The 26770-nt window shown below is 33.6% G+C and overlaps 2 protein-coding genes across 8 annotated transcripts in view; both read right to left on the bottom strand.

The window, feature by feature from the left end:
* Nucleotides 1–7552: 7552 nt before the first annotated feature.
* The window catches only part of LOC124848904 (inositol hexakisphosphate and diphosphoinositol-pentakisphosphate kinase VIP2-like), a 33661-nt gene continuing 14443 nt past the window's right edge, over nucleotides 7553–26770 (bottom strand). For 6 of the 7 annotated variants that reach the window (XM_088111674.1, XM_088111675.1, XM_088111676.1 and 3 more), the window contains 17 exons: nucleotides 20510–20580; nucleotides 19345–19420; nucleotides 18583–18738; nucleotides 18435–18477; nucleotides 18009–18091; nucleotides 17800–17862; nucleotides 16569–16643; nucleotides 15558–15683; nucleotides 12569–12810; nucleotides 11941–11985; nucleotides 11337–11403; nucleotides 10099–10170; nucleotides 9226–9434; nucleotides 9093–9150; nucleotides 8611–8778; nucleotides 8342–8416; nucleotides 7553–8028 (listed from right to left, as the gene is read on the bottom strand). In XM_088111674.1, the coding sequence (XP_087967800.1) occupies nucleotides 7780–8028; nucleotides 8342–8416; nucleotides 8611–8778; nucleotides 9093–9150; nucleotides 9226–9434; nucleotides 10099–10170; nucleotides 11337–11403; nucleotides 11941–11985; nucleotides 12569–12810; nucleotides 15558–15683; nucleotides 16569–16643; nucleotides 17800–17862; nucleotides 18009–18091; nucleotides 18435–18477; nucleotides 18583–18738; nucleotides 19345–19420; nucleotides 20510–20580 (1878 nt within the window). In that variant the 3' untranslated portion in view covers nucleotides 7553–7779. Of the gene's footprint in view, nucleotides 8029–8341; nucleotides 8417–8610; nucleotides 8779–9051; nucleotides 9151–9225; nucleotides 9435–10098; nucleotides 10171–11336; nucleotides 11404–11940; nucleotides 11986–12568; nucleotides 12811–15557; nucleotides 15684–16568; nucleotides 16644–17799; nucleotides 17863–18008; nucleotides 18092–18434; nucleotides 18478–18582; nucleotides 18739–19344; nucleotides 19421–20509; nucleotides 20581–26770 lie in introns of those variants that run through there. The other variant, XM_088111677.1, reaches the window with a different exon arrangement.
* Nucleotides 23383–26336, bottom strand: LOC148200050 (uncharacterized). Its single transcript, XM_088114161.1, has one exon. The coding sequence runs from the start codon at nucleotides 26170–26172 to the stop codon at nucleotides 23488–23490; it is 2685 nt and encodes an 894-aa protein (XP_087970287.1). The 5' UTR covers nucleotides 26173–26336; the 3' UTR covers nucleotides 23383–23487.

Here is a 26770-nt window from a genome sequence, read left to right as displayed (position 1 = left end):
TAAGGCTTTGACTACTCATTGGTTCATTATATACTTTAGTAGCATTGTTTTATGAGAAGGTTCATGATCTTTTATAAATTATTACATTAATAATATTTATTAAATTTATTAAATTTGATATGTATTGATTTGATAGATGGATTGACTTAAAACCAAACTCGTTTAACTTTGATTTATTAAATTTTATGTATTTATGTATGTACAAATTTGAAGACAAATTCGTTTTAAGAAGGAAGGAATGATAGAAGATTATCCCTTAATTCAATAGAAAAAGAATTTGAGAAAGAATCATACAATTCAAAGGATCTATGACAAGATCAAGAAGCAAACACTTGAAAGTATAAATCTTCTTGAGGGATGATGCTCTATAAAGATTAAAAATTTTAAAGGATGTGAAGATCATGACTTGAAGAGCAATTATACAATAGTTTAGGAATTTAAAAGTATTTTTAATTTTCTTTTAATTGCAAACAATTCATTTGTCTTTAAATTTTCAAGTTATTTTTTGGTCTGATGTCTTTTAGGTCGTTCTATCTTTAATTTTTTAAGTTATTTTTGAGTTCGATGTCTTTGGACTTTCTTTCAGGAATTTTTTAGCGGCTTAAACATTTATGTCCATAGGATACCAAATACATATGTAGATACTTTTGAGTCAAATTATATGAATTTGCATTCTTTGAGAGAGGATTCTCTTGATTCTTAGATTATAACTCTAATTCTTATAAAAAAGTAACATCTTTATAACGAATCTTCACTTGACTTATCAATCTTCTAGATTATAGTGTCCCTCATCCCTGTCATCCCTGTCTTATTTCTCATATTTATATGATTTATTGTTGTTGTGAGTCTTGAATATTCAAATTCAGAAGCATTCGTACTCTTTCCTGGACAGGATCATATCAAATACGAACTGGAAGTTTAAAGGCTAATTCATTTACAAAATTAGTCAATCAATTAATAGATGTTTTTACCGACACAAAAAGGGTAACCAAAGTACATATACCAATTGTTAATGCTCTAAATAGAATTGATATTAATTCATAACCCGCTTGAAGCGTGGTAGGCCAATTGGTTCAATAGATAAAAACCCTTGAATAAGAAAAAGAGATAAAAGGCAAGATGACCTAATTGAAAGGGTGGAAATCCCAAAATATTTTTTTGACATAGATAATGATTTGGTTCCAAAAGAACTTTAAATATGTGAAATTGTTGTAAATGATGAGATCTTAATAAATTATTTCATGAATAAGATTATATGGAATCAAAATCACGTCAACATTAACAAAAATTTTGCATATAATATAACGATGAATGTTATGAATAACAATGAAAATAAAAAATCAACAACCATTGAAAATTATTGTCAAATAAATGATTGGTCAAAATGAAAAGATGCAACAGAAGCAAAATTAGATTTGCTTGCTAAACGAAAAGTTTTTGGACTCGTAGTTTGCATACCTGAGGGTGTAAAACCCTTGGGTACAAATGGATTTTCGTGCAAAACAAAATAAGAATGGTGAAATTGTTAGATACAAAGCACGATTAGTTATTCAAAATTTTTGGCAAAGACCTGGTATTGATTGTTTTCACTAATATTGGATGCAACAACATTTTCGATATTTGATTAGCCTTGTTGCATAAAAAGGTCATCATTTACATCTAGTTGATGATGTTACAACCTATTTGTATGAGTATCTTGAGAATGATATTTATATGAAACTTTCTAAAGGATTTAATTTGCCTAGCAAGACAAAATGTAAAAAGGATTATTCAATAAAACTAAACAAGTCCCTTATGGATTAAAGCAATTAGGACGTGTGTAGTATATAACAATCTTAGTGAGTACTTGTTAAAATAAGGGTATTTTTCCTTGTATTTATATGAAAAGATTAGAAAATGGGTTTGCCGTAATTGTTGCTTATGTAGATAACATAAACATTGTTGAAACTCCTAATGTAGTTCACAAAGGCAATATAATTGATTTTTTTTAGAGAAGGAATTTGAGATGAAGGATCTTGAAAGGATAAATTTTTGTTTGGGATTACAAATTGAGTATTTAAATAAAAGTGTTTTTTGTACATCAAGAAACTTATATAATGAAGGTGCTTAAAAATTCTATATGAAGAAGTCACATTCATTATGCACTTCAATGGTTGTCATACCATTAGATGTTGATAAAGGCCCTTTTAGACCTCAAAAAAACTAATGAAGAACTTATTGGTCCAGAAGTACCATATCTTAGTGTTATAAAAATACTAATGTATCTTGTTAATTATGAATATGACTTTAATTTATCCAAATGATTCAAAATCATGTCTAATTGGTTATGCATATGCATGTTATTTATCATATCCTCACAATGGTTGATCACAAATACGATATTTGTTCACATGTGGTGGCACAACGATTTCATAATAGTTTGTGAAACAAACCACAATAGTAGCATCGTTAAATCATGCAAAAATTTTAGCATTACATGAGATAAGTCATGAATTTGTTTGGTTAAGGTCTACAATACAACATGGGTGACAAACTTGTAGTCTATCCTCGAGAAGAATCGAATCAACAAGCATATATGAAGACAATAGTGCATTGTTCATTAAAATGGTGATATAGAAATCCAAAAGATTTCTTTATATGAAGATTTGATAGATGTATTTGTAAAGCTTTTATCAAGGAGAACTTTTGATTAATCGATTCATAAGATTGTGCTTTGTTGTCTTAATGATGTAAATTGACATGAGAAGAAAAAATAAAATTTGTGATGAAAAATATTATATTAAAAAATAAATAATATTGAATTATTTTTCCTTCACTAGGTTTTTATCCTAAAGAGGTTTTCTTAATAAAGTTTTAAATAGACACCTTGTTTAATAAATGAACACATAAAAAATAGTATTATAAACAAATGATCGTCCATTAATTTATTACAATTATTTATATGATTGATTTGTTACCATTACTCATATAACTAATTTAACTATTTGTAATTATTGAAGTTTTGAGTTATAAATAAACTTTTCCTCTAACAAATAAATATAGAAAATGAATCTTCATTATCAATGAATCTTTATTCTCTTATTTTTTTTATTTTTCTTTTCTTCCTCTCCCTTATAAACTTTAAAAACCACACTTTGTTTAGTGATAAGAACAAGAAAATAAATTATTAAAATAAAAATAATAATACATTTCAATACATGAAAGTATTAAAAATCACATAATTATGATATTAAAAGAGCCATCTAATGCAATTGGGACCTAACTGATATTGTGGATTATACTATCATAATGATCCAACTAATATGATTATATGTAAACATATAAATTTATACAGTTGTAAATGAGATACAAGTGCAACTGAGTTGTATGTGTAATTAAAAATAGGAAAAATAAGATAAAAATGTAAGAGAAGTGTTCGAAATTTCATTGTTGTTAAATTAACCGATGAAATAATAATAATAATAATAATGAAAAAAAAGTAGAAAAGTTTGAAAGCTTCCGTTGACAGTGTGACGTGGAGTGGTCCAATTTTGAATTCCAAACGTGATTTTCGTCTTTCGTTTCCATTTTATTTTTATTATTTTAAAATATCGGTTGAAGCATAAAAGAAAAAAAGAATTTCTCAATAATTATTTTGGGCACTGTTTGGTAAACCCGAGAAAGGTATCAAAACCCAACTTTTGTACCGCTTCAAATATATGATTTATATTTATGAATATGTAACTTATCATCATATAAAAAGAGATTTAGTATTGTTTAAAATTAGATTTAATCAAATTTTAAATGTCTCATAAATTTGATCATTGTTAAGTGGATCTATCTTAATTATTTTAATTTTTAAAAATATTTATATTAATTTTTTAATCCAAAGATATTGTTATTATCTTATCTTGTTATTTTTTCTTTTAAAAAAAATGTGATTTTATTTTATTTTTCTTTCTCACTACATATCTGATATTAACCATTCTGATAGTTTTCTTTTAGGGCATAAATAGTAGCATCAAAAGGAATCATATAAAGAAAATATGCTTACGAATAACTGAAAGAAGCGTAAAAATACGATAAAAAGCTTAAGGAATCATTAGAAAATTTACTATTGATTTAGAAATGTGATATAATAATTATATTAAAATATCTTATACGTGTTTTCATATCTAAGTTGAAATAAAAAAAAAAAGTATTAGAAAAACTAGTGAGATGAATAAATGGTTGTTATATAGCTACTGTTGGTTGTCCAAAATGCAAGTGATTGGGAATTCAATTTAAGCCAAATATTGGAAGCGACATAAGATGCAAGATTCCGACCAGATAAGAAAATTGTCTTAGGAAACTTTATTCTCATTTTTCATCCTATTTGCCCTTAAAAAAAAGAATTGATTGCCACCTTTTTATATTTCTATTTCGTAATGAGTTCCAAAGTTATTTAAAAAGATAAAGTTTAGATAAATTTTATGTTTGTTTATTTTTTTATATTTTAATTTATTAATGTTTTGCTATATTCAATAGTTTAAGATAATTAAATAATATGAAATTATTAAGTGTATTATAACAAACTCTGTTAAAAGATAAAGAAGTTTTTTTTTTCTTTGTATGGTATTAATTCAAAGCCGTTGAAATAAAATTCTTAAAATTAATTACTACATCTAAATTTATTCTCCTTAAAAAATGTTGAGAATTAAAGGAACTTAAACTGTATTATTAAATGACAATTAAAATTATGTATGAGTTAAATGTATTTTTAATCCATTTACTTATAGTTAAATTTATTTATGTGTTTTTAGTTTTTTAATTTTGAAATTGAAATTCATTCTATTTCAAAATTTGATAAGTTTTAGTAATTTTAAAAATGAATTAATATAATATTTTAAATTAAATTATATAATTTTTTATGTAATAAATGATGTTTTAGACTAGTATTCGAGTTATTTAGATTATTTGACTCGTTCTAATTCAAATACCAACATGAAATACTATTTAACAGGTAAAAATAACTAACATCATTATATTAAAATAATTATATTTATTTATTTTTAAATATTAAGAATTAAAATGTATCAAAGAGACAAAAAGAAATTTTAATTTTGGGTTGAAGTTTAGGGATTAAAACATATTTGATTCATTATTTGTTAATGATATTTTGGATGAAAATGTTAAATTTAAGGTTTAAAATGTTAGCAAAATTAAAGACTTGGTAAAAAAGTACAGATTTTATAAATAAGGATTAAAATGGTGAAAAAAAATTACAAATTAAATCAAACAAAATTGTCATTTATTGAAAAGCATATTTGAAATTATTGATGAATGACATAAAAGTTTTTAAATGTGATTTTCAAATATAGTAAGTGTGAAGTTGGTGAATTTGCCATTCTGAGTATTATCAGGGTCACTGAAAAACATTGATTTATAGTTTTGTTAAAAGAAATTCTTCTAGAAAGTTAATAGTGAAATCAATAATGTGGATTGACTCATTGGTAAAGGAACATGATCCTCACCTTTTAAAATACTCAATTGGTGATATCTTTATTTGACACCTAAATCTTGATGACGAAGAATCTAATATTCCTGCTGTGCCTTTATGATAGAGTCTTAAGAATTAGTCCTTTTATGTCTATGCTTTTCAAGTTCATGTTGAATATGTTACACCACAAATTTAACTGCTTCTATACTTTCTATTAGATACTTATGGATATTATATAATTTTTTTAGAAAAAATCATACTAGTATAGGTGATAATATTACATCTAATTATTTGAGATGAATTCAAATATACTAATATGATTGATAATTAGGAGATATTGTATCAAGAGATAAATTTTACAGTTTAAAAGAAATTTTTTATCAATTAATATGGTTAATTATGAGTTTGTTAAACGAAGTATTATAAAGATTTTAAAGGACTGTAATTATTAAAAAGGTGGAAAATAATAGTTTATTTCTGAGGTTAAAAATATAAGTAAGAAAATATAGTCAAGTTAGAGAAATAGAAGCCGTTAAGAGATGATAGAATGAAGAAGTTGAAGTTTTTATGATAAATGTATACTTTGTTTTGTAAGTTATGAGCACGTATTTAATAAATTGTTTGAATGTGTTAATGCAAACCTTTGTGGTTTAAAATGAGTTTAGAGTGATGGTGGTGGGTCTTATTTTCTCACTATCATAGACAATTACTTGCGTAGGTTGTAAATTTATATCTTGAATATTTCAAGAATTCAAGGAGTGACACACCATGATTGGTAATGCTTCATAAGAAGGATGTCACATTTGTTGGAACTCAAATAATTTGGAACTACAATTTGCTGGAAAGTGAATTTGCAGTCAAAAAAGGGTTGAACGAGGCTTTGTGGTTGATGGGGATGACATGGGAGCTAAGCAGTGACGAATTTTCAACACATATATTAGGAATGTCAAAATCTTTATATAGATGTATACAAATTTTTGGAAGTGCCAAATATATAAAATATATTAAAAATACATTAAAGTTTAAAAAGTATTTTAAATTATATATTAATTTATATAAATATAAAAAGAAAAATTTGGGGGAGCGGGTCATAATAATGAATTAGCAAATAAATAAATAGGTCATTCATATTGTGGAGATCTAGAAATAATAAAAGCTGTGTTTGTTAGGATGATCTAAGGGTTTAGTGAAGTCTATAAACATTTTATTAACTTAAAAGGAACACAATAAATATAATTACAAAATAAACATTTTATTGACTTAAAAGGAGCACAATGAAGATAATTACAAAATAAGTGTGCATTTTGAGATATACAAATTAAAAATGAGAAAAAAATAACTAAAAACAAGATCTCTCACAATAACCTACTTATTTATTTGTTATTTCATTATTATGATATCATAGAGTAATTTGGAAATAAATCCTCTATTGCTATTTACTACATTAGAACACAATTTAAATATATTCATATTTTCTTTTTCAATTCTTGTGAATTGAAAAATCTTTTTATATTTGTCACTTTTTTACGACGATCAAAACACGAGTTTTCACACTCTAAACACTTACATAGTACATCTCATATTGTGAAAAATTACTAAACACGGTCTTTTGCTCATATTGAGTAAAATTACCAAAATACATTATACATCTCAATTGTTGTGAGAATACAACAGTCTCCTTTAACTAGTTCTTATATAGTTAGTTCAAATTTCATAATAACATCAACTTCATCCATACCAATCAATATATAGACTTTATATGATATTTTACTCCAATTAATCATCCATCATAATTCTATCAAATAAATTCATTAGATTTCAGAAAAGTAATTATACCGTGAAACAAGTAATCCATAAGTATAAAATATTTTCTAAATAACACATGTTACAACCTTCCATATTGGTCAATATGAAATGGTCAAATATCTTTTGAATTACTTATTTCAGAAGTCATAAATCACTTTCTAAATTAGGTAATGTAAAGTAACTAGTTGTCCCAAATTTTTTCCAAAGGAGACACCAAAAGCAGGCTTTGGATAATCAAAAGTTTACAGTACGATAAAAGAAAAGCTTAAATAATTGTCTCAAGTAGAATACTATTAAAATGGCTTGTATTCAAATTTTATTTACTTTTAATTCTTCTGTCGGACGATGCATTTCGGTCCCCCTCTGTGGACCAAATTACATAATTTTTGTACATTTGAAGAAATAAAAAAATAAAATGTAAGGAAAACTATTCCAAAGGACATTAGATTTTCAGAAAGCAAAAATATATTGAAGTGAAAAAAATAAAAGAGGAAGGACAGATTAAATGTGTAGGACTATTTTCCAAGATTACTGAATTGCCTATGGAAAGGCCAAAGATTTACGAGACGATCAAGAACGCTTTTTGAGAAGTAGCCCGAAAATCCTGCAGGTGTAGGAGGAAAGTCTTCTGCTGGCATAGCAAATGGACGAATCATGTTTTCCATGGTTTCTAATGTCAAATATGATCCTATTTGTTGCAGCCTCTCGGGACCCATGATGGGCAGTGTGTGCTCCTGGTGCAGTGTACACTCACTACCTTCCTTCTGCCAACCATATAGATAACACAATTATGTAAGCTTTTGAAAATTCAGCATGTTTGCGTATATTCCTCACGTAACATAACGGAATTTACATGGATTCAGTACATAAAACTAAGGAAGCTTTTTGCAATGATGCTATCAGTTAAGGCTTCCACTTCTATGAAACAACAGATAACATGCATTGACATTGAGTGGGATTTCAATATGATTTTTCTCTTTGGATAACCTATAAGAGGGATTTCAATACCACAAGGGCGCCGATATGGTATTAACAAATGAACATAATGCAAAATGTATTTTATTGCATATTATTTACCTCCAGGGGAGATAGATCGGCACCACGGCTGTAGGTCAGCTCTATGCGGTACCTTTTAGGATCTTCTAAAGCTACCTGTGATTTCAAAGTCAAAAGAAGGTTCCACAGATACAAACATATATATATATATACACACACACACACACTCCTACGATCAATTTGATATTATTAAAACATCTAAGGAACTACAATAACTTAATCTATTCCTGTAACGCCAAACATTTGGGAATAATTAGTAATTCTACATGTAAATGGTCAAAATGACTCACCTCTGTGTTCTCAAACATCCTAAGAACAATGTGGCTCATATAGTCAAGCTCCTTTGTTTTAGATAGTCGCTCTAGAGCACTATGGCAGACAAGACCCTCTTCTTCTTGAAGGGATTCATCCAAATTACAGTAACGAAGAACATTCATAAGAGAATGTATGTGTGATTCCTATCAACAAAATTATCCAAGTGAAACAGAGTTTGAAGATCAAATTTACAGACAATTCTAAGCTGCAAATTTTCTGCATCAGTTCGTTTTCATGTATCCATTTAGAATTTCAGATAAATGCATATTTGTAGTTGAGGTTTTGATATAACTATAACTTGACATATGAGCTTTTGATAATTTTGTTCGGTTAATAAATCAATACAATATGCCAACAGGATATTATTAGCTGCCCTGCTTATCAACTTTATATTTCAAAACAGCTCCAATAATTACTCTTCAATCTCTCGTTAGGCGAGTGTGGATACAACACTCACTGATGTGAAGTACAGGCGTGTTCGCACATGGCGGTCAGGTGTCTTCACATTTGCATACCTGGTGCAAAACAAGAAGATTAAAATAGAGTAGATCAAAATAGTGTAGAAAATCACATGAGGACTTGATATTCACTTTGGATCTAAACGATATTTGGTTTCTTTATCATCATCATCATCTTGATCTATTTCGTCATTCTTATGGAATAGTTTTGATTTGGCCTCTGCATCTTTCTTAATTTTTTCAGATAATGAAAGGTCTTCGTTGTTCTTTATAACATTAATGGCTTCCTCTCGAGTGTTCCTCAGATCAATTAAAAGCTTCCCCAGCAACCTACGAGCAACCTGAATTGAAACAGCATAAAGAAAATTAACCAGGTGGCTAGAGTTTTAAGTACATGTTCATAAACAATATAACCTGCACGAAACTGAAGACGTTATAAAAAGCTTCTTTTTGTGCAACATTTAAATCATCAATGTGGATATAGTATGACGAAAGAAATTTATAAGGTTATCAATTTTTACAATCAAGGTGAGGCAACATGGTACGGCAATAACACTTAAAAGGTGGAGTTGAACCTTTTGTGCAACATATTTAAAAAATTCAGGTTAAATATCAATTCCACAAGATTTATAAAACATGAATTCTGCTTTCTTCCTCAAGATAGAAAGCATAAAACACAGATTACTTCAAAACGCACTTATGCCTCAGACAATCTGATACAGAAATTCATAGTGTACAAACTGAAATACATTATTCTCAATGAATATCAACAATATATAAAGCGAACCATGGGTCTTTAGGGGTGTGAGAGAGATCTCTGGAGGTGTCTCATGCTGAAGTTCTTAGGGCTCCATATAATTCAGTGGATATCAATGACGATGGTATGGTTTTGGTTTCCTTCTCTTGGGTGGCTGGCTCTATGATTATGCCGAAGGGAATACTATGATTACTCTTTAGAGGTTTGTAAGGTAAAATGAAAAAGTAATCTTTACAACGGGAGTTTACCTTTGCTCCAATCTTCAGCTTCTGCTTTGGATTAATTCCATACTCATTTGGAATTACACCATCTGCAAGCATCTACAAATAAATAGGCTAAGCAATTAGGGAAGTGATAAGATTGAACAAATTAGCCAATATACAAAGGAAAATAGTACGTATTAGAGGTTTTATTTCTGTGCAGGGAATATTCTAAGTAATAAATTCGAGTGATTTAATTATATAGTTTCTTTCCGAAAGGCTAAACCAACACTGTCCAGAATTGCCTGATATAGGTTGAATGATGCTAATACATGGCCCTTATGGCAACACAATTCTTATTGCTAATAATCTGAAAAGAGATTTCCTGCAGCATAAAGTCAGAAGCTAATCATCGAGCCACGCCCTAAGCCACTTTTGAACTTAATCTAGCTCGAAGAATTGCTCTAAGAACTGAGGTGGGGAAATTTGCACAGATGACCCTTTATTTTACAATCAAGCACTAGCGCATGTTGTCTCAAATCCAATATTTTCATGACAACCAAACATGGCCAAACATCTATACCATTATAAAGGAAATTCACTTTTTTGTTGTGCACATTTTCTTTCAATTTTATCACCGTTTTTTTTTAAAATTTAGCCATTTTTTCTATCTAACCATTTTTTGAAACTTGACTATTTTTTAAATTAAATAAATAAAAATAATTTACAAAATAAATAATCAATATTTACAATCAAATTGTAAAAATTATTATATAAATTATTATATTTATTTTCATAATTATAATTTTATTATTTTTGTTATCATAAAAAAAGAAAATACATATGTATCAAAACCGGATGATTTGTTAACTCAAATGATAAAAAACTAGAAGACGTCCTCACAAATCTCGTTGAGAAATCTTTGAATTAGTTGTCTACTTAACTAGCATCATGCTGTAAATTGAGGGAGAGTGCTAAGAATTACGTAAATATTGTAATTACGGATACTGTGGGATTTTAGTTTTATGTGTATAAATTACGGAAATCGGTAATCCTTGTATTTATAACTCATCATAAATAAGAGTATCCATGGTGGAAATTATACACACGGAATTCATTCTGTCTTTTCTCTCTTTCTCACCATTACAAATAGATAAAGTCTCTAGTACTAAATTGTTTTTTTCTCACACCTTCCTCTCTGATCTCGATTTAATTCTCTCTAATCTCTTTTAAAATCTTGTCATTTTTTAATCAGGCAGCATTATACCAAACATAGTTCTACATACCTGAGCAACTTTGAAAAGCTCATCCAGTCCTTCTAGATTAAGATGTGCATTGTGCAAAAGATCATATCTGTAAGAAAGTCAACATTAACTTACCATCAGAAAATAATTAAACATACATAATTGAAATGAAACCTCCAGGAGGGGTCTAGTGGGATGAGGCTTGGTTGATGACTCCTTGTTATTGGTGCGACATTAAAAATTTAACTTTAATAATTGAATAGTGTCCTTGATTCATATTTGCTTATATCTTTACAATTGCCACGTTTAATCAAACAATTTGAACTTTTAGTTCTTTGATACAAAAATATCCAAGAGTCCTGGGGAAACTAAAAGAGAACTAAATTTTAGCGCCAGTACCATTATAGCCATAGGGAAACAAAAGAATCTTCGATAATATAATTTCCCCTTGAAATCTAAATGAAAAAGCTCCCAGAAATGATAGCAATGAACACAGTTGTTTTATTTAAATTACATTATTCAATGATAGAGTTCCAGAAAATAATCATAATCTATCCCCATAACTGCAATATTGCACAAATAGTGTAGAGTTGGAAATGAACTACTAAATAATAATAAAAACAAAAAGATAAAAGGGATGACTTACTTGCATGAATCATAAACATCAGGAATTTGGGTGATATCATAGCGTCTGTGTACGTGTAAAAGTACTGTTAGTGTGTCTGCCAATCTAAAACACATATACAACCAGAAAAACAGAAGCCCGTTGGCAACACATGCAAGGTACTGGCATTCATGGAATTGCAAGTGAAATTGCCATCGGAAAGTGTTATTTCAAAACTGAACGTATCAATTTTTAGAAACACTTTAACTAACAGGCACAGGTAAAAATTCTAAGTAATAGCTTTTTCACACTTTTTTTTTGACAAAGTGGCCTAAAAGCCACCTTTCTTCAGTTATTTAACGTGGTGCAAGATACAACTAAAATACTATATATATTTCTACAAACAGAACAAAAATAAATTAGGTGAGATAGCTTAAGTAGATGTCTGTATTAAAAAATAATTACATCCACGGATTAAGAAAAAATCTAGACAATGTCATCATAAATTATGTACTAACTTTTAACTTCTTACATAAGAAATAATTTGTTTCAGAAAAACTCCTGCGTGATTTCGGTCATGTATGGAACTATTTTTTTCTGACTACCATAAGAAATAAAACAAGGGAAAAACACAGTAACAATATTAAACCGGAAAAGGTAAAATACTTACTCCTTGCGTTCATTGTACAAGTCCGTTTCAAGCTTTTTCCATCGAGCATACATTAGTAGAAATCCTTCACTACCACAAGGTAATCCAGCAGCTATTCGGTCAACATCAATATTTGTCTTACCAAGTGCATTTGCTTGGTCATAGGGAGGAATTATATCATATAAGTTTCTTTCTGTAAGTTTCTCATTTTCATCCTTTGCAAGTAGTCTTACTTGTTCTGTAACCTTCTTAGTCAACTTTACCTACAGACAACAGGAAAATTAAGAAATTAAATAGACCGTGAATATCAATTAGCTATTTTGCTAGAGAGGCTTGCAATTTCACCCGAATAATTTAAAATTCTATTGATAGAAGAAGTGGCAATTAGGATGAGATTAAAGGTAAGAACCAACAAGGAAAATTTTGATTACAACTTTATTTATGGTCTATTAGAGGATGACCCTTAGCGTAATGGTAAAGTTGCACATCCAAGACCAGTTAGCCTTCAAATTTGGAAATAGTCTCTTTGCATATAATGTTGCCTACAATGACCCTCTCCCATGCCTTCGCATAGAAAGGAACCTTCTAGCAATGGGGATATTGGTAGTAATTTGTTATAACATTTGTTTTTCTAGTACTATAATTAGGACAATGATCTTTGTCAAAATTTATACACCTCAATGTCTTTATGATCTTTGTCACTATTGGATATCCCACATCGACTAGAGACTTGAGATTCAAAACAGAGAGAAAAAATATGTTTAGAAGGCTTTTTGGACCCCACTCTTAATCTTTTATTTATAATGAAAAACTGATACAAGAATCCATGGAAGAAGATTAAGGGATTGAACTAGACACCTAGGTGAAAAACAAGATACGACTCTAGGTACAATTGATAAATGTTCCTAACACTCTACCTCTTATGCCTAGACTTAATGATAATACATAGATATAATTATTCTAATACTCCCCCTTAAGCTGAAGCATACAAATTGTATGCAACATGCTTGGAATAAACGAACTCAATCTAGGTCCCCTTAAGGACTTTGTCTATCCACTTCAATATGCTTAGTTCTTTCATGTTGTACTAGGTTGTGAGCTATGCTGATTACGTATTTATTGGCAATATAACCTCATAGGTTCATCCTACTTTAACTTTATGGAGGGCTGTCATATGATCTATGGCTTGAGAGTCTAAAATCCAATAGTGGGTCAAAAGTGTATTTGAGACATTAAATCCAATAGAAAGGTGACTTACCACGATATGTCAATGAACACAAACCTGTGGATTTTTCCAATTTACTAAGGGAGGAACTTACTCTTTCTAGCTCCTCATGGTTGAATTGAATAGATCCTCTTTGATTTTTAGAAACAACATCAACATGGGGAGCAACAACATGAGCTGCCTGATCCCCTCTCTTTGGAGGACCTCTCTTGTATCACAACCTTTTTCAGGGGTTTCCATGCAACTTCCAATATTTGGCCCTAGTGTGGTGTGACTTGTTGAAATAAGTACACCACACTCCTTCATTTTTCATTTTAGCCATTACAATTATGTGCAATTAAGGTACAAAGAAATAAATTGATATGAGATCATGCAACAATGAAGGTTCATTACACGCACACACAGAGAACATGCAGTAATGAAGGTTACAATTAGGTTTACACAACAATGAAGAATTCAATTAGGTTTAAATAGTAATGAAAGCTGAAATTAAATCACATGATTAGAGGCTCCCAAGGATTATGAGCTCTGATATCGTCTCGAGTTCAGAAAAAATAATTTCTCTCTTATTTTTGTCTCATTACATGCATCCAATATATATACATACATTGGTTGGATTACTTAGGAAACAAGCATAGCCTATTCTAGGAAACAAGTCCCTAAGATTGCAAGATTGATATGCTAGTAATAAAACCAATAGGAATAAAATCTAAAACTTATTAAAATATCTCGACAAAGTTGGTGGAATGTTTTTTTTTATTTGGCATGAACACATGGGAGATCCTTCTATAAAGATTATTGAATTAATCTCAAATGTTAGTGCCAAAAATAATGAATTTGAAAATAAAGCATGTGACTTGTGCCCAAGGGAAAGAAAACTACAACTTTTCATTATGCAACCTTGCTATTAATTTTTGAATTAATTCACTTTGAAATTTGGGAATTCTGCGAAATTCCATCTTCTAGTATGGTATGTTTGGTTAGCAAGAAATAGAGGGGATGGATAACTGAAAAAAGATGATGTGTTTGGAAGAGGAAAAATAAATTGGAAATAATTCTAAAATGGTCGGACTCGCGGTAATATTTCTCATCTATTTCCAAACATCTCTTCCTTCATCTTTTCTTTGCTTCTTTTTAACTGAACATCTTTAACTCCACTTTATTTCTCAACTATTTCCGCTCACTTTCCTTATTTTCATTCATCCTATTTCTTTCCTCTATACTAGAAAGAGTAGTAGTACTTACTATTCTTGACTATAACACGACTTTATCAGGCAGTCTGGTCTATTTTGTTTAGTGATTAAAGTTCAGTATCATGAGCTATTTTAAATTCAATTAATCATATAGAGAGACACTATAGGAAGCAAATTAAAAATGATTCAGATTGATAATGGAATGAAATTCACTATTTTGAAAACACAAATTCTTGAACCTCACCATTTAAACTAACTACAACAAACAAGGCCTTATCCTACTAGGTGAAGTATGTTATTTGGATCACATACGACATTCAACTTTGTTGTACTATTTGCTGGATGAAAAAGATAAAGGCAATACCACAATATTTTTTCTTCTAGACAACAAACAAGTTTGGAAACCTATTAATATGGCTTCAACACAGTCTTGGTCATCTTTTTTCCAGTGTTATTTATAGTGTCATTAAGTTTTTGTTTCCTTTCTTGTTTGCAAGTGTATTTTGAATCCTTTTATGTGATGAAAATTTGTAAACACCATTGTTCAAATTCTAAGGAACCAAGTTTGAGAGCAAGATTTACAAAACAATACCAAATTGGACAGTAATTCTGATGCATTGGGTGGCAATCCAGCACCATCAACCGTCCAGGGAAATTCAGATGATCCATTGCTATCACTTGTCGTAGCTTTACTTGTAATAATTTCATTCAACCGAGCCTACAAAAAGAGGAAGATAAAAGGTATATTAGCATTGCAGTAACCCCAAATCTTACTAAAATGTAGGAACCGGGAAGGGCTTAAGCACCTTACATCCGTTATTAGCAATTTGGACCTGGGTTGCAAATTGACCATTTCTCTAGTTATTTTACCGAGTAAATTATTTGAGACAAAGATCCAATGTTTATATAGTATTATATATGTCAATTAATAAATTTTAGAAATTTGGTTTAAACTAAAAAGATGTTATATTTCTTCCAAATTTTAAGTCTCATAACCCTAAACGTTTTTTTACAGAGGTTCCCTCCCTCTTGCTATGGTTAACACAATTCAGAAAAAAATAGCAATGGAGTTAATTACATAAGGATACAATCACTAAATAATAGTTAAACATTTCAACTATGTTAGACATTACTATTTACTTTGACATTTCAACTAAACTGATACCCACAACAATCATATGCCAACAAAGATCGTATTAATCAATTATTTTATTCTCCACATTCCAAACCATATGATATTAATGACATCTAATCATAACATGCAATCATTTGTTGTGCCTCAAAAATACTGAATAATAATACAATTTTCATGTTTAGCTAAATATAAGATAATAGATGAAGTTAGACAAGTTCTCCAACTCCTGCTCAAGAAATAATTTTATCAATTTACAAAAGAAGTCATGAACAAATTTATTGATCAAATTTAACTACACGGTTACTCTCCACTAAAGCTAAGGTATGTCATTTATATTTTCCCATCCATCCGTCTCTTAAATGTCGAGCAACCAAGTTCTTTGTGTTTCCAATCATAATTCACTTTCACAAACATTGAGAAATTCCTCTAGTATAGAAGACAATATAAATAGCAAAAGAGATTACAAACCTTGGCTTCATCCATTTCAAAGCTGGCATTTTCAAGTCCATCCAACATGGAGGAGTCCTTGCTAACAAGGGAAACCTTAAAAGAATAATCAAAAATCAGTCAAATATATATATCTTAAAATAGGTTTTAAAAATAGGCTTTATTGAAAAACTGTTTTGTGTTGTACCTATCCTGTGCCTAGGACTCTAGATATACTTTTCTTGTCTCTTACTCTTCCCTCTCCTCATTGTATCTACGAGCAGCCATTATTAATATAAATACGAGAACCTAAGATAGGAAAATTAAATTATCTAAATAATAATCTCTTTTTTGTTTATCTCAAGTTGATATCAGAAAATATCTATCCACTTTGCCTCTCTTAGTTTTGTTTGGAAAAGTACACGCCTTCCGACTAGCAACCACCATTGTCCGTCACTGTCCTTGTCACAGTTTTATTTGGTGACAACTAGATTTGGAGTGCCTCTCTAAGTGACGGCCAAACCCACAAGTCTTAGAGACTGAATTTGCCCCATGTGCACCTTTTCCATTTGCTACTGCTAGGAACATTATGTCCACACGCCACCTTCCTCTCACAAGAGTGACATCGCGCTTCCTCCATAGGGATTTCCAGACCTCCTAGCCCCTGTTTTACCCTTTGATTCTCCATTTCTAGGTTGGTTGAAGGTCAAATATGATTCACGGTTTGTTTCTTACTCTGTTCTTTTTTGTTGTTCTCCTATGTCAATATGTCTTCCAAACCTACTACCTCCTTTTCTGGAACTCCTGCCGCTAATTATGAGAAACTGAATGAGAAAAATTATATCTCTCAATCTACATCAATTGAAATATGGTTCGTTGGCCAAGGTTTCCACGATAACCTAGAAGAAGATGGGAGTAATGTACCATACAACCAATCTAAATAATGGAAGAAAACTTATTAGATCCAGTGATCAACTTGCATGTGTTAACGAAATCTTGGAGAGGACCTCAAATTGAATTTATTTATTCCAAGCTTGTTATATAATATTTGTATGTTCCATATTGAGAGTGAGTGTTAGAATATATGACTTTTCTTGTTTTTTTACTGATCTCTCTCCTCATTGTATATGAGGACAACCACTCCCAATATGAATATGAGAACCTAAGAAAGGAAAATTAAGCACTCTAAATAATTTTCTCTCTTTTTTATATATCTCAAGTATATCCAATAAAAAAACAATAAAATATTTTCTTCACCAGAAAGAACACAAACCAGGATTGGAGTTAGCTGCCCCTCTAGGTCGAGAAGACCTTTGGCAAAAGCAGCTGCAGACATCTGTTTAACACAGGTCATGAAAAAATGGCTCACATGATGCCAAAGAACAAATTAGGATGACTAAAAAGGCCAAAGCATAATTGCAGCATTGATAATGATAACCACTTGGACTTTCTTGATTAAGGTGAGCACAACTCAGGCCATACCTGCACGCGACCCTCGTCAGAGCTGTAAATCTTCAGATCATGACGGTATGTACTATGGAGGCGAAGTAGACCTGTACCTTCTCCTGTGATTTATAGCACACAAAAAGTTTTCCTTCATACACAGTACAAGCCATTGACAAGTTCATGCTATATGAAATACGAATGTATGGTTCTGTATGAAACATGTCTTACACAGACTAAAACACAAATACATACTAGGTTAAATTATTCCCTTGGTCCCTACATTTGACCCTATTTGTAAGTTTTGGTCCCTAATTTAGGATGTTCAATTTCCACACTTTAGTAAATTACTTTATTATTTTATGTAATTTCCTATATAAAAGAAGAATCGCTGGACAGTTTGAACATCAACAATATTCCTCCTATTTCAACTATTTATTGAATAAAACCAAATTGAATTTTTACCTGGATACATTTTATTCCGGAAATATCTTCCCAGCTCTTCAGCCTGCAAAAGAGAAAGTAATTCAAAAAACTAGGAAAGAAGATTATAAATGGAAATTCTTTTTTATTTCTAACAATATTAACAGTATATAAAATTAAGCCTCATAACCTGCTTTCTGCCAGCATGCGTAAGAACGCCACCATATTTAAGAATCATAAGAGCTTCAATAGGTTGTTCTTCAATTTCACCATTGCCTTTTGTCACTTTGATCCACTTCAGTGGTTTTAGTTGAACTTTCCTATATATGCCAGAGAAATGTCCTCCCTGATAATATTAGAAAAGGAAAAGAAATGAAATAATTTACGACTTTGATGAAAAGCAAAGGTAGCAATTTTACAGGCTTTAAAAGGACACGCAAGCTTATATGCTGTATCAGTTTGGCTTGGCATGTCTCAGCTAAAAGACAATATCCTGTATTATGCACAAAGAGAAACATCATTAATTTCATTTTTTATGACTGACAACCCAGGTAGGAAAGTGTTTCCACCTTTCCTTACTTTTGCCCAGTTTTTGGTCAACAAGTCATGGGCCTCAGCCATGTTGGGCATTGCATTCCACCATATAGCTTAATCAACATCTTGAAAAAAATAAGAATGAATTCTTTTACGCCCTCATAAGAGTATGTGTCCAATCCAAAATGGCCATCAATTCGAATTATTTTTTTTTCATATAGAGCTGTACCTGACAGATAATATAGAACTGATATTTCTTGGGGAATGAAAAACAAACCCAATCAAGGGCATAAGTTAATGCAGAGAGCATTCAAGAAAAACTGAATTTAATTCAAATTCCAAATGACTAATGGGTTCATAATACAAAGTATAATAGATTATTAATAATAGATAAAACAGTGCCAAGGGAATTAATAACCTCCTCAAGAACTACTTTAACTTGACGAAGCTTTTCAGCATGATCGATATCTTCAGCCTCACTGTCACTATCTGGTCTAAATATATACAAATATAAAGTTAATTCCAAAACCCAACTAAGCATATGCATGTATTGACTAACAAATTGGTGGAAACTATTAGTAGTACGTATAAATGGCAAAGTATACATGCAACAGAAAGAGTCCGTTTTTTAGCATAGCTAATGAAATGAAAGATGCATTATTCTTGCTTGAACATTTAAAAAATGAGGAAATTTCATTTGAAAGGAAAGAAAATATGCATATAAGAGGTCCTCCGCAAAGATATCCATGTAGCCGTACCCAATTTAGAGGGATATGCTTGGTTGTTATTGTCATTAAATAATGAAGTAAGGATAGGAATGATAGACTATAGAAGCTCTAAAACTATATGACAAAAGCAAAATAAGCCCAAAAGCTTCAGCTTTTAGAATAACTACCCCTTGAATCCTTCAGAAACTGACAAAACTAAGAATAAAAGTAAAGCAAGAAAGAGCTTTTCAACTCCTATGCATGTCTAGAAGCCTATCAGACCTCATCAATCGCCTCTCTAGCAACAAAGCTGAGCGGAGCAAGAGTTAGTTTGCATAACTAACTATAAACAACCAACACCCAGAAAAAAAGTTAAAACTAGACAGACTATAAGCACCGAACTACCTTTCACAGAAGATATATACTAAATTAAATGAAAATTTAACTGAAATACTCGAGGTGAGTATTAGTTGATCAAGCTCTACTAGCATGAGCAAGAACATAGCCAGTGTGATTCTTAACCTGTTCAGAAAGTCCCTAAAAAGGTTTATGATGGATACAACATAATTCCTAGGCACATTATAATGCTATAATTAGTAAAAACCTGATTTATCTATCAAGTTATTGTCACAAGGAGACCACATAATAAAGATTTTTACTTTAATGAGCATCATTAGAGCAGTTGTATTAATAACCCCAACAAGTTGTGAAAAATAATTACTTTTAAACCTAAGTTAGGAACATGCAATCTGGGCACTCAACACACATGCAAGAACACATGCATGTATGCTAAAATCCTGAAACCAGTTACCCAAACAGTAAGCTAATAAACTGCATGGGATGCTAACTAGATCAATATTTGTTCGGGTGACATACCTGGTGCGAGGCACCAGCATCCGTGTGGCATCTAAAAGGTCTTGCAGCTGAACAGCACTTTTAAGTTTTGTCTGCAACAAAAAAGACCAATAGATCAACCACGTAGATTAAGAAATCACTAGCTAAAATAAAACTATAAAAAATTATTAAAGGACTTTTAAGTCTTGTCTGTAAACAAGATACCAATTGATACACCACAGAAGATTAAGAATTCAGAATCTTGAATAAACCTTCACGTTGTAAATTAGGAAAAAATATAAAAAAATCTTACTATTCAATTCATCATATTTTTAAGGGTAAACAGTCGGATCAATACAAAAAGCAGTGATATATTTCGTTTTTAGTTAAAAAAGAAAAAAAAATTACAATCTTAGTACCAAAACTTTAATACATTCTTATCCCCATGTTGGAGCATACATATTGTATGTCCCAAGCTTGGAAGAAATATATTCAATCCTAGGTCCTCTCAAGGATTTTGTTAGTACATCTACAAGTTCATCATTTAATCCAACAAACTCGTGCAAAATTCCTTAGGTAGCAATTTTTTTCAAATGAAACGACAGTCAATTTCAACGTGGTTAGTCCTCTCATGGAAGAATAAATTGGAAGCAATGTGAAGAGCATCTTGGATATCACAATCCATCTTCATTGGCTGAACCTCACAAAAATTTAAGTATTAAAGGAACTGTTTTACCTATATAAGCTCACATGTGAGGAATGTCATTGCTCTATACTCAACTTCAACAGATGATTGTATAACATTTTGTTTCTTACTTTTCCAATAGATAATATTTTCTCCAAGTAAAAGACAATATCTTGTGGTAGAGTGTCTGTTAGGTTTCCTATAAAGAAACCTAATCGATATCCCTCTCAACACACAAGAACAGCCAAAAATACTGTATAACCTCCGAAATATTATTGAACAGAGAAAGAATACAAGAAGAGTCAAAGTATGGGAGCCTAACCTCCCCCAACAGGAAATAACTATCCTGTTCAGACAAACAATAACGAATCCAAAAGCCCTCTCTCCAACTACCAAACTCCTATTTATACAATAACATTCCCGCCCCTTATCTAACTGTAAAACAGTTAGATAACTAACGTACAGTTAGATAACTAACGTTTCTTTCTTCTCTCATACACCAATAACCTCCTATCATTACTCCCCCCCTTTTCAGCAACCTTGTCCCCAAGGTTGAACTCAGGATATTGATCCTGAATAGTTGCTACATCTTCCCATGTAGCTCCCTCTTTACCTTCTTGCTGCCACTCGATCAAAACTTGATGTAATACCTCCCCTGCTTGTTGTATTTGCCTCTGATCCAGTACAGGTATGGGCCAGAAGTTCGGTCCCTCAACTTGTAACTCCTCAGGCAACTCCTTTTCTACCCTTTTGTCCCCCACCGCTTTCTTTAATTGTGAAACGTGGAATACCGAGTGAATTCTGGCTGTTTCTGGTAGCTTTAGCCTAAATGCCACTTGTCCCACTTGTTGTAACACTTGAAAAGGGCCAAAGTATCTCGCCGATAGCTTCGGATGTAATCGGGTGGGCATAGAGACTTGTCGGTGCGGTCTAATTTTTAGATAGACCCAATCATCTACTTTTATGTCTACCTCTCTTCTTTTCTTATTGGCCTGCTGCTTCATTAAATCTTGGGCCCTACTCAAGTGAAATCGCAGCTGCTTAAGAGCTTCGTCCCGTGTCATCAGATCCTGCGCCACGGCTTCCACAGGGGTTTCCCCTGGAACAAATCTACTAAATGATGGAGGACTTCTTCCATATACCGTTTCGAATGGTGTGCATCTTGCAGACCCCTGGTAGCTGGTGTTGTACCAGAATTCTGCCCAGGGTAAGACACCATACCAGGTCTTCGGCTGTTCCGAACAAAAACAGCGTAAGTATCCTTCAATAATCCTATTAACCACCTCTGTTTGACCATCCGTTTCCGGATGATAAGCAGTACTCATTTTAAGTTGAGTACCTTGTGCCTTGAATATCTCTTTCCAAAATATGCTCAAGAACAATGGGTCCCGGTCACTGACAATGGAAACTGGAATACCATGTAGTTTAATAACCTCCCTTGTAAATATTTCAGCCACGGTTTTAGCAGAGAACGGGTGTTTGAGAGCTATAAAATGGGCATATTTGCTCAATCTATCCACAACCACCAAGATAGCATCATGTCCCTGCGACTTGGGCAGCTTTACAATAAAATCTAAACTTATCTCTTCCCACACTGCTTGAGGTATGGGCAACGGCTGTAATAACCCCTGAGGCGACGCAGCCACATATTTATGCTGCTGACAAACAGCACAGCTAGCAACATACTCCGTTATCATCTTCTTCATCCCTAACCAATACAAAGATTGTGCTATCCTCATGTACGTCCTATATACCCCTGAGTGCCCTCCTGTTTTGGTTTCGTGAAATTCAGCAAGCAGTTTTGGAATCCATATCGACCCCGCGGACAACACCAGTCTCCCTTTATAATGTAATCTATCATTCTCCAAGGTGTATGGTGCATGTGAGTTAGGATCCCTCTGTAAGTCAGCTATCCGCTTCTGTAATGTCTCGTCCTCCTCTACCTCCCTCAAAAGGTCTTGAAAATCTGGCCAGAATAACCTGGATATTGCCTGTAACTCCTTCTCCTCCGTCTCCCCCTCTTCTCTCCTGGACAGTGCATCTGCTGCCCGGTTGGTTGCCCCTTTTTTATAGACAATCTCGAAGTCATACCCCATGAGTTTGGCCAGCCAGTTTTGCTGGTTCTGTGTGGTAATCCTTTGCTCCATTAAGTACTTCAAACTCCGTTGATCCGTATACACCTTGAACCTCCTCCCTACTAAGTAGGGCCTCCAATGTTGGATGGCTAGAACTAAGGCCATTAATTCCTTCTCGTATACTGATTTGTTCAAGGAATTCTCCGACAAAGCCTTGCTGTAGAATGCAATCGGACGTCTATTTTGGGTTAGGACAGCCCCTACCCCCCCTCCAGATGCATCGCATTCAATACTAATTCCGTGTTAAAATCCGGCAAAGCTAAAACTGGTGCTGAAGTAATTGCAGCCTTCAACTTATTCATGGCTACCCGCGCCTCCAATGACCATTCGAACCTCCCCTTCTTAAGTAGCTCGGTCAGAGGTTTCGCCAATTTACCATACCCTTCTACAAAACGTCTATAATAGCCCGTCAATCCGAGAAAACCTCTCAAAGCTTTCAAAGTTCTCGGCTCCCCCCATTCCACGACTGCCTTCGTCTTCTCACTATCCATCTCTACCCCAAGTTCTGAGATCTGATGACCCAGATAGCGTATCTTTTTTCTCCCGAATTCACACTTCTTCTGATTTGCGACCCACCCATCCTGTTCCAACACCTGCAACACCATTTCCAGCTGCTCCAAATGATCTTTCCATGTCGGGCTGTAAACTAGGATGTCATCGAAAAATACCAACACCCATTTTCTTAGATACGGCCGCAACAAATTATTCATGGTACTTTGAAAAGTGGCCGGTGCATTCATAAGGCCAAAAGGCATCACCAGAAATTCAAATTGACCTTGGTGAGTTCGAAACGCCGTCTTGTGCACATCCCTTTCCTCCATTCTGATCTGGTGGTAACCAGATTTCAGATCAATCTTCGAAAAATATCGTGCCCCCTTCAATTCATCCAGCCGCTCCTCAATTACGGGTATGGGAAACTTGTCCGGGACGGTGGCTTTATTTAAAGCGCGGTAATCAACGCAAAATCTCCAACTCCCATCCTTCTTCTTCACAAGGATGACGGGGCTGGAAAAAGGGCTGGAACTGGGTCTGATGATACCCGCTTTAAGCATGTCCTCCACTTGACGCTCGATCTCGTCCTTCATTAGATACGGGTACCGATAGGGACGAACATTTACCGGATCACTTCCTTCCTTCAGCTGTATGCGGTGCTCCTTGCTACGTGTCGGGGGAAGGCTTTGCATGTCACGAAATACCCCATAGTGTGTTTGCAGCAGGCGCACTAATTCCCCTCTCTGATGTTCCGTCAAATCAGTTCCCCACTCAGGATTTCCCTCTGCCTCCACTACGCACAAACTCCAAACTACCGCCCATGACTCAGCATCCACCATCTTCAAGAGACTTTTTGGCTTTACCAGCTGGCGCGCTAGAGTTGGATCTCCTCTAATCTGAATCTTTTTATCCCCCATTACATATTCCATCGTCATTTTACCCCAGTTCGTTCTCACCTCTCCCAGTTTCGCCAGCCATGCAACTCCCAATATCACGTCAACGCCTCCTAACTCAAACACGTAGAAATCCTCCTCAACGTCAACATTTTCCAGTCGCAGTGTCACTCCCTCGCATCTCCCCTGTGCGATTTTTTTATGCCCATCTCCTAAGCTGACATTATACACGGGTGTATCTGCCACCGATAAGTGTAACTCCTCCGTCAACCCTTTACTGATGTAGTTGTGGCTAGCCCCACTATCTATTAATACCACTACCTCCTTATCTCCAATCTTACCCTTCAGCTTCAGGGTCTTCGTGGATGTTAATCCTTCTGCCGAACAAGCCGAGAGTTCCATCGGCTTCTCTTCCAGATTGGCCACCCCCTCACCATCGTCCTCCTCCTCGTCTTCAGCCAACAAGAGGACTCTCAAACTTTTCTCAGGACAGCGGTGTCCCGGTTCAAAAGGACCCCCGCACCTATAACCACGCCCCTCTTCCTTTCGTTTTAGGAACTCCGGGTACGGCAAATTCCTCACTAATCTCCCTCTATTCTCTCCTCCATTCACATTAGTTCCCCTAGTCATCGAGTTCGCCGTGACGGCGTCTCTCCATACTGACCCCGCGACCTCTGTTCTTCCATTCGGCGTCGTCGTCGACCTACTCAAGTCTGCCCGTGTCACGTTTCCCATGGGCCGTGTACCGGACGGGTTAATCTTGAACCCACCCAAGAAACTCCCCTGCGCTCTCATTATCGCATCCTCCACATCTCTCGCAATCCGCATAGCTTCCATCAAACCGGGCGGATTCTGGATTCTCACTTGCCCTTTTACATCTTCCCTCAATCCCGCAAGGAAATAACCAAGCACTTGCTCCTCCGGTATTTCCTTGGTTTGTCCCGTTAGAACTTCAAAATTGCGGACGAACTCCTCCACCGTATCGTCCTGTCTCAGTGTCGATAATCTTTCGTAAACCGATCCTCTAAACCCTCCACCGAAACGATTGGTCATCGCTGCCTTCAGACCGACCCAAGAACGGTTCTTCGCTTTCGCTTTCCAAAATGTAAACCAATATGCCGCACTCCCCTCCATACTAACGTAAGCGATTTCCACCTTATCCTCGTCACTCGTCACTTTTTGGATGTCGAAAAATCTCTCGGCCCTGTTTAGCCAACCGAGAGGCTCTTCCCCCTCGAATGTCGGTAATTCTACCTTCTTCCGCCATGGTTTCTGTTCCGTCCCTCTATCGCCGGTTCTCCCATTTTCGTTTCCTCCTCCAACGCGATTCTGATTATCGTTCACCAAACTATCATCCGAGCTCCCTTCCGCTTGATTTCCACGCGTACCCAAGATCCTCATAATCTGTTGCAGGTCTCGTCTTACTGCTGCCGATTCAGCCTTCATACCTTCCATCGTAATCTCAATAGCCTCCAATCTTGCCTCCGTAGCCTCCTCCATTTTCTCACGCCCCGTCAACTCCCCACGATTTGGATCCGGCAGGTCGGACCAAATTGTTAGGTTTCCTATAAAGAAACCTAATCGATATCCCTCTCAACACACAAGAACAGCCAAAAATACTGTATAACCTCCGAAATATTATTGAACAGAGAAAGAATACAAGAGTCAAAGTATGGGAGCCTAACCTCCCCCAACAGGAAATAACTATCCTGTTCAGACAAACAATAACGAATCCAAAAGCCCTCTCTCCAACTACCAAACTCCTATTTATACAATAACATTCCCGCCCCTTATCTAACTGTAAAACAGTTAGATAACTAACGTACAGTTAGATAACTAACGTTTCTTTCTTCTCTCATACACCAATAACCTCCTATCAGTGTCTATCCATAGGTGAACCAACCCAATCAGAATCACAATATCCAAAGATATGGGTATTCCCTTTATGTTCATAAAGTAGTCCTTCTACTAGAGTCAAAGTAGTCCTTCTACTAGAGTCAAAGTAGTCCTTCTACTAGAGTCTTGCTGAAGTATATTAGAATATGAATAACATTTCAGTCATCAATGCAATGATTTTGCATGAATTGACTCACAACAT

The sequence above is a fragment of the Vigna umbellata genome, chromosome 4, assembly GCF_029865625.1.
Source record: "Vigna umbellata cultivar VRB3 chromosome 4, Vumbellata_1.0, whole genome shotgun sequence".
Lineage (NCBI taxonomy): Eukaryota > Viridiplantae > Streptophyta > Magnoliopsida > Fabales > Fabaceae > Vigna > Vigna umbellata.
This window is presented reverse-complemented; position numbering and strand designations above follow the sequence as displayed.

Bases quoted from the DNA above. Each gene is read 5' to 3' on its own strand.
- LOC148200050 (XM_088114161.1), bottom strand. From the start codon at position 26,172: ATGGAGGAGGCTACGGAGGCAAGATTGGAGGCTATTGAGATTACGATG.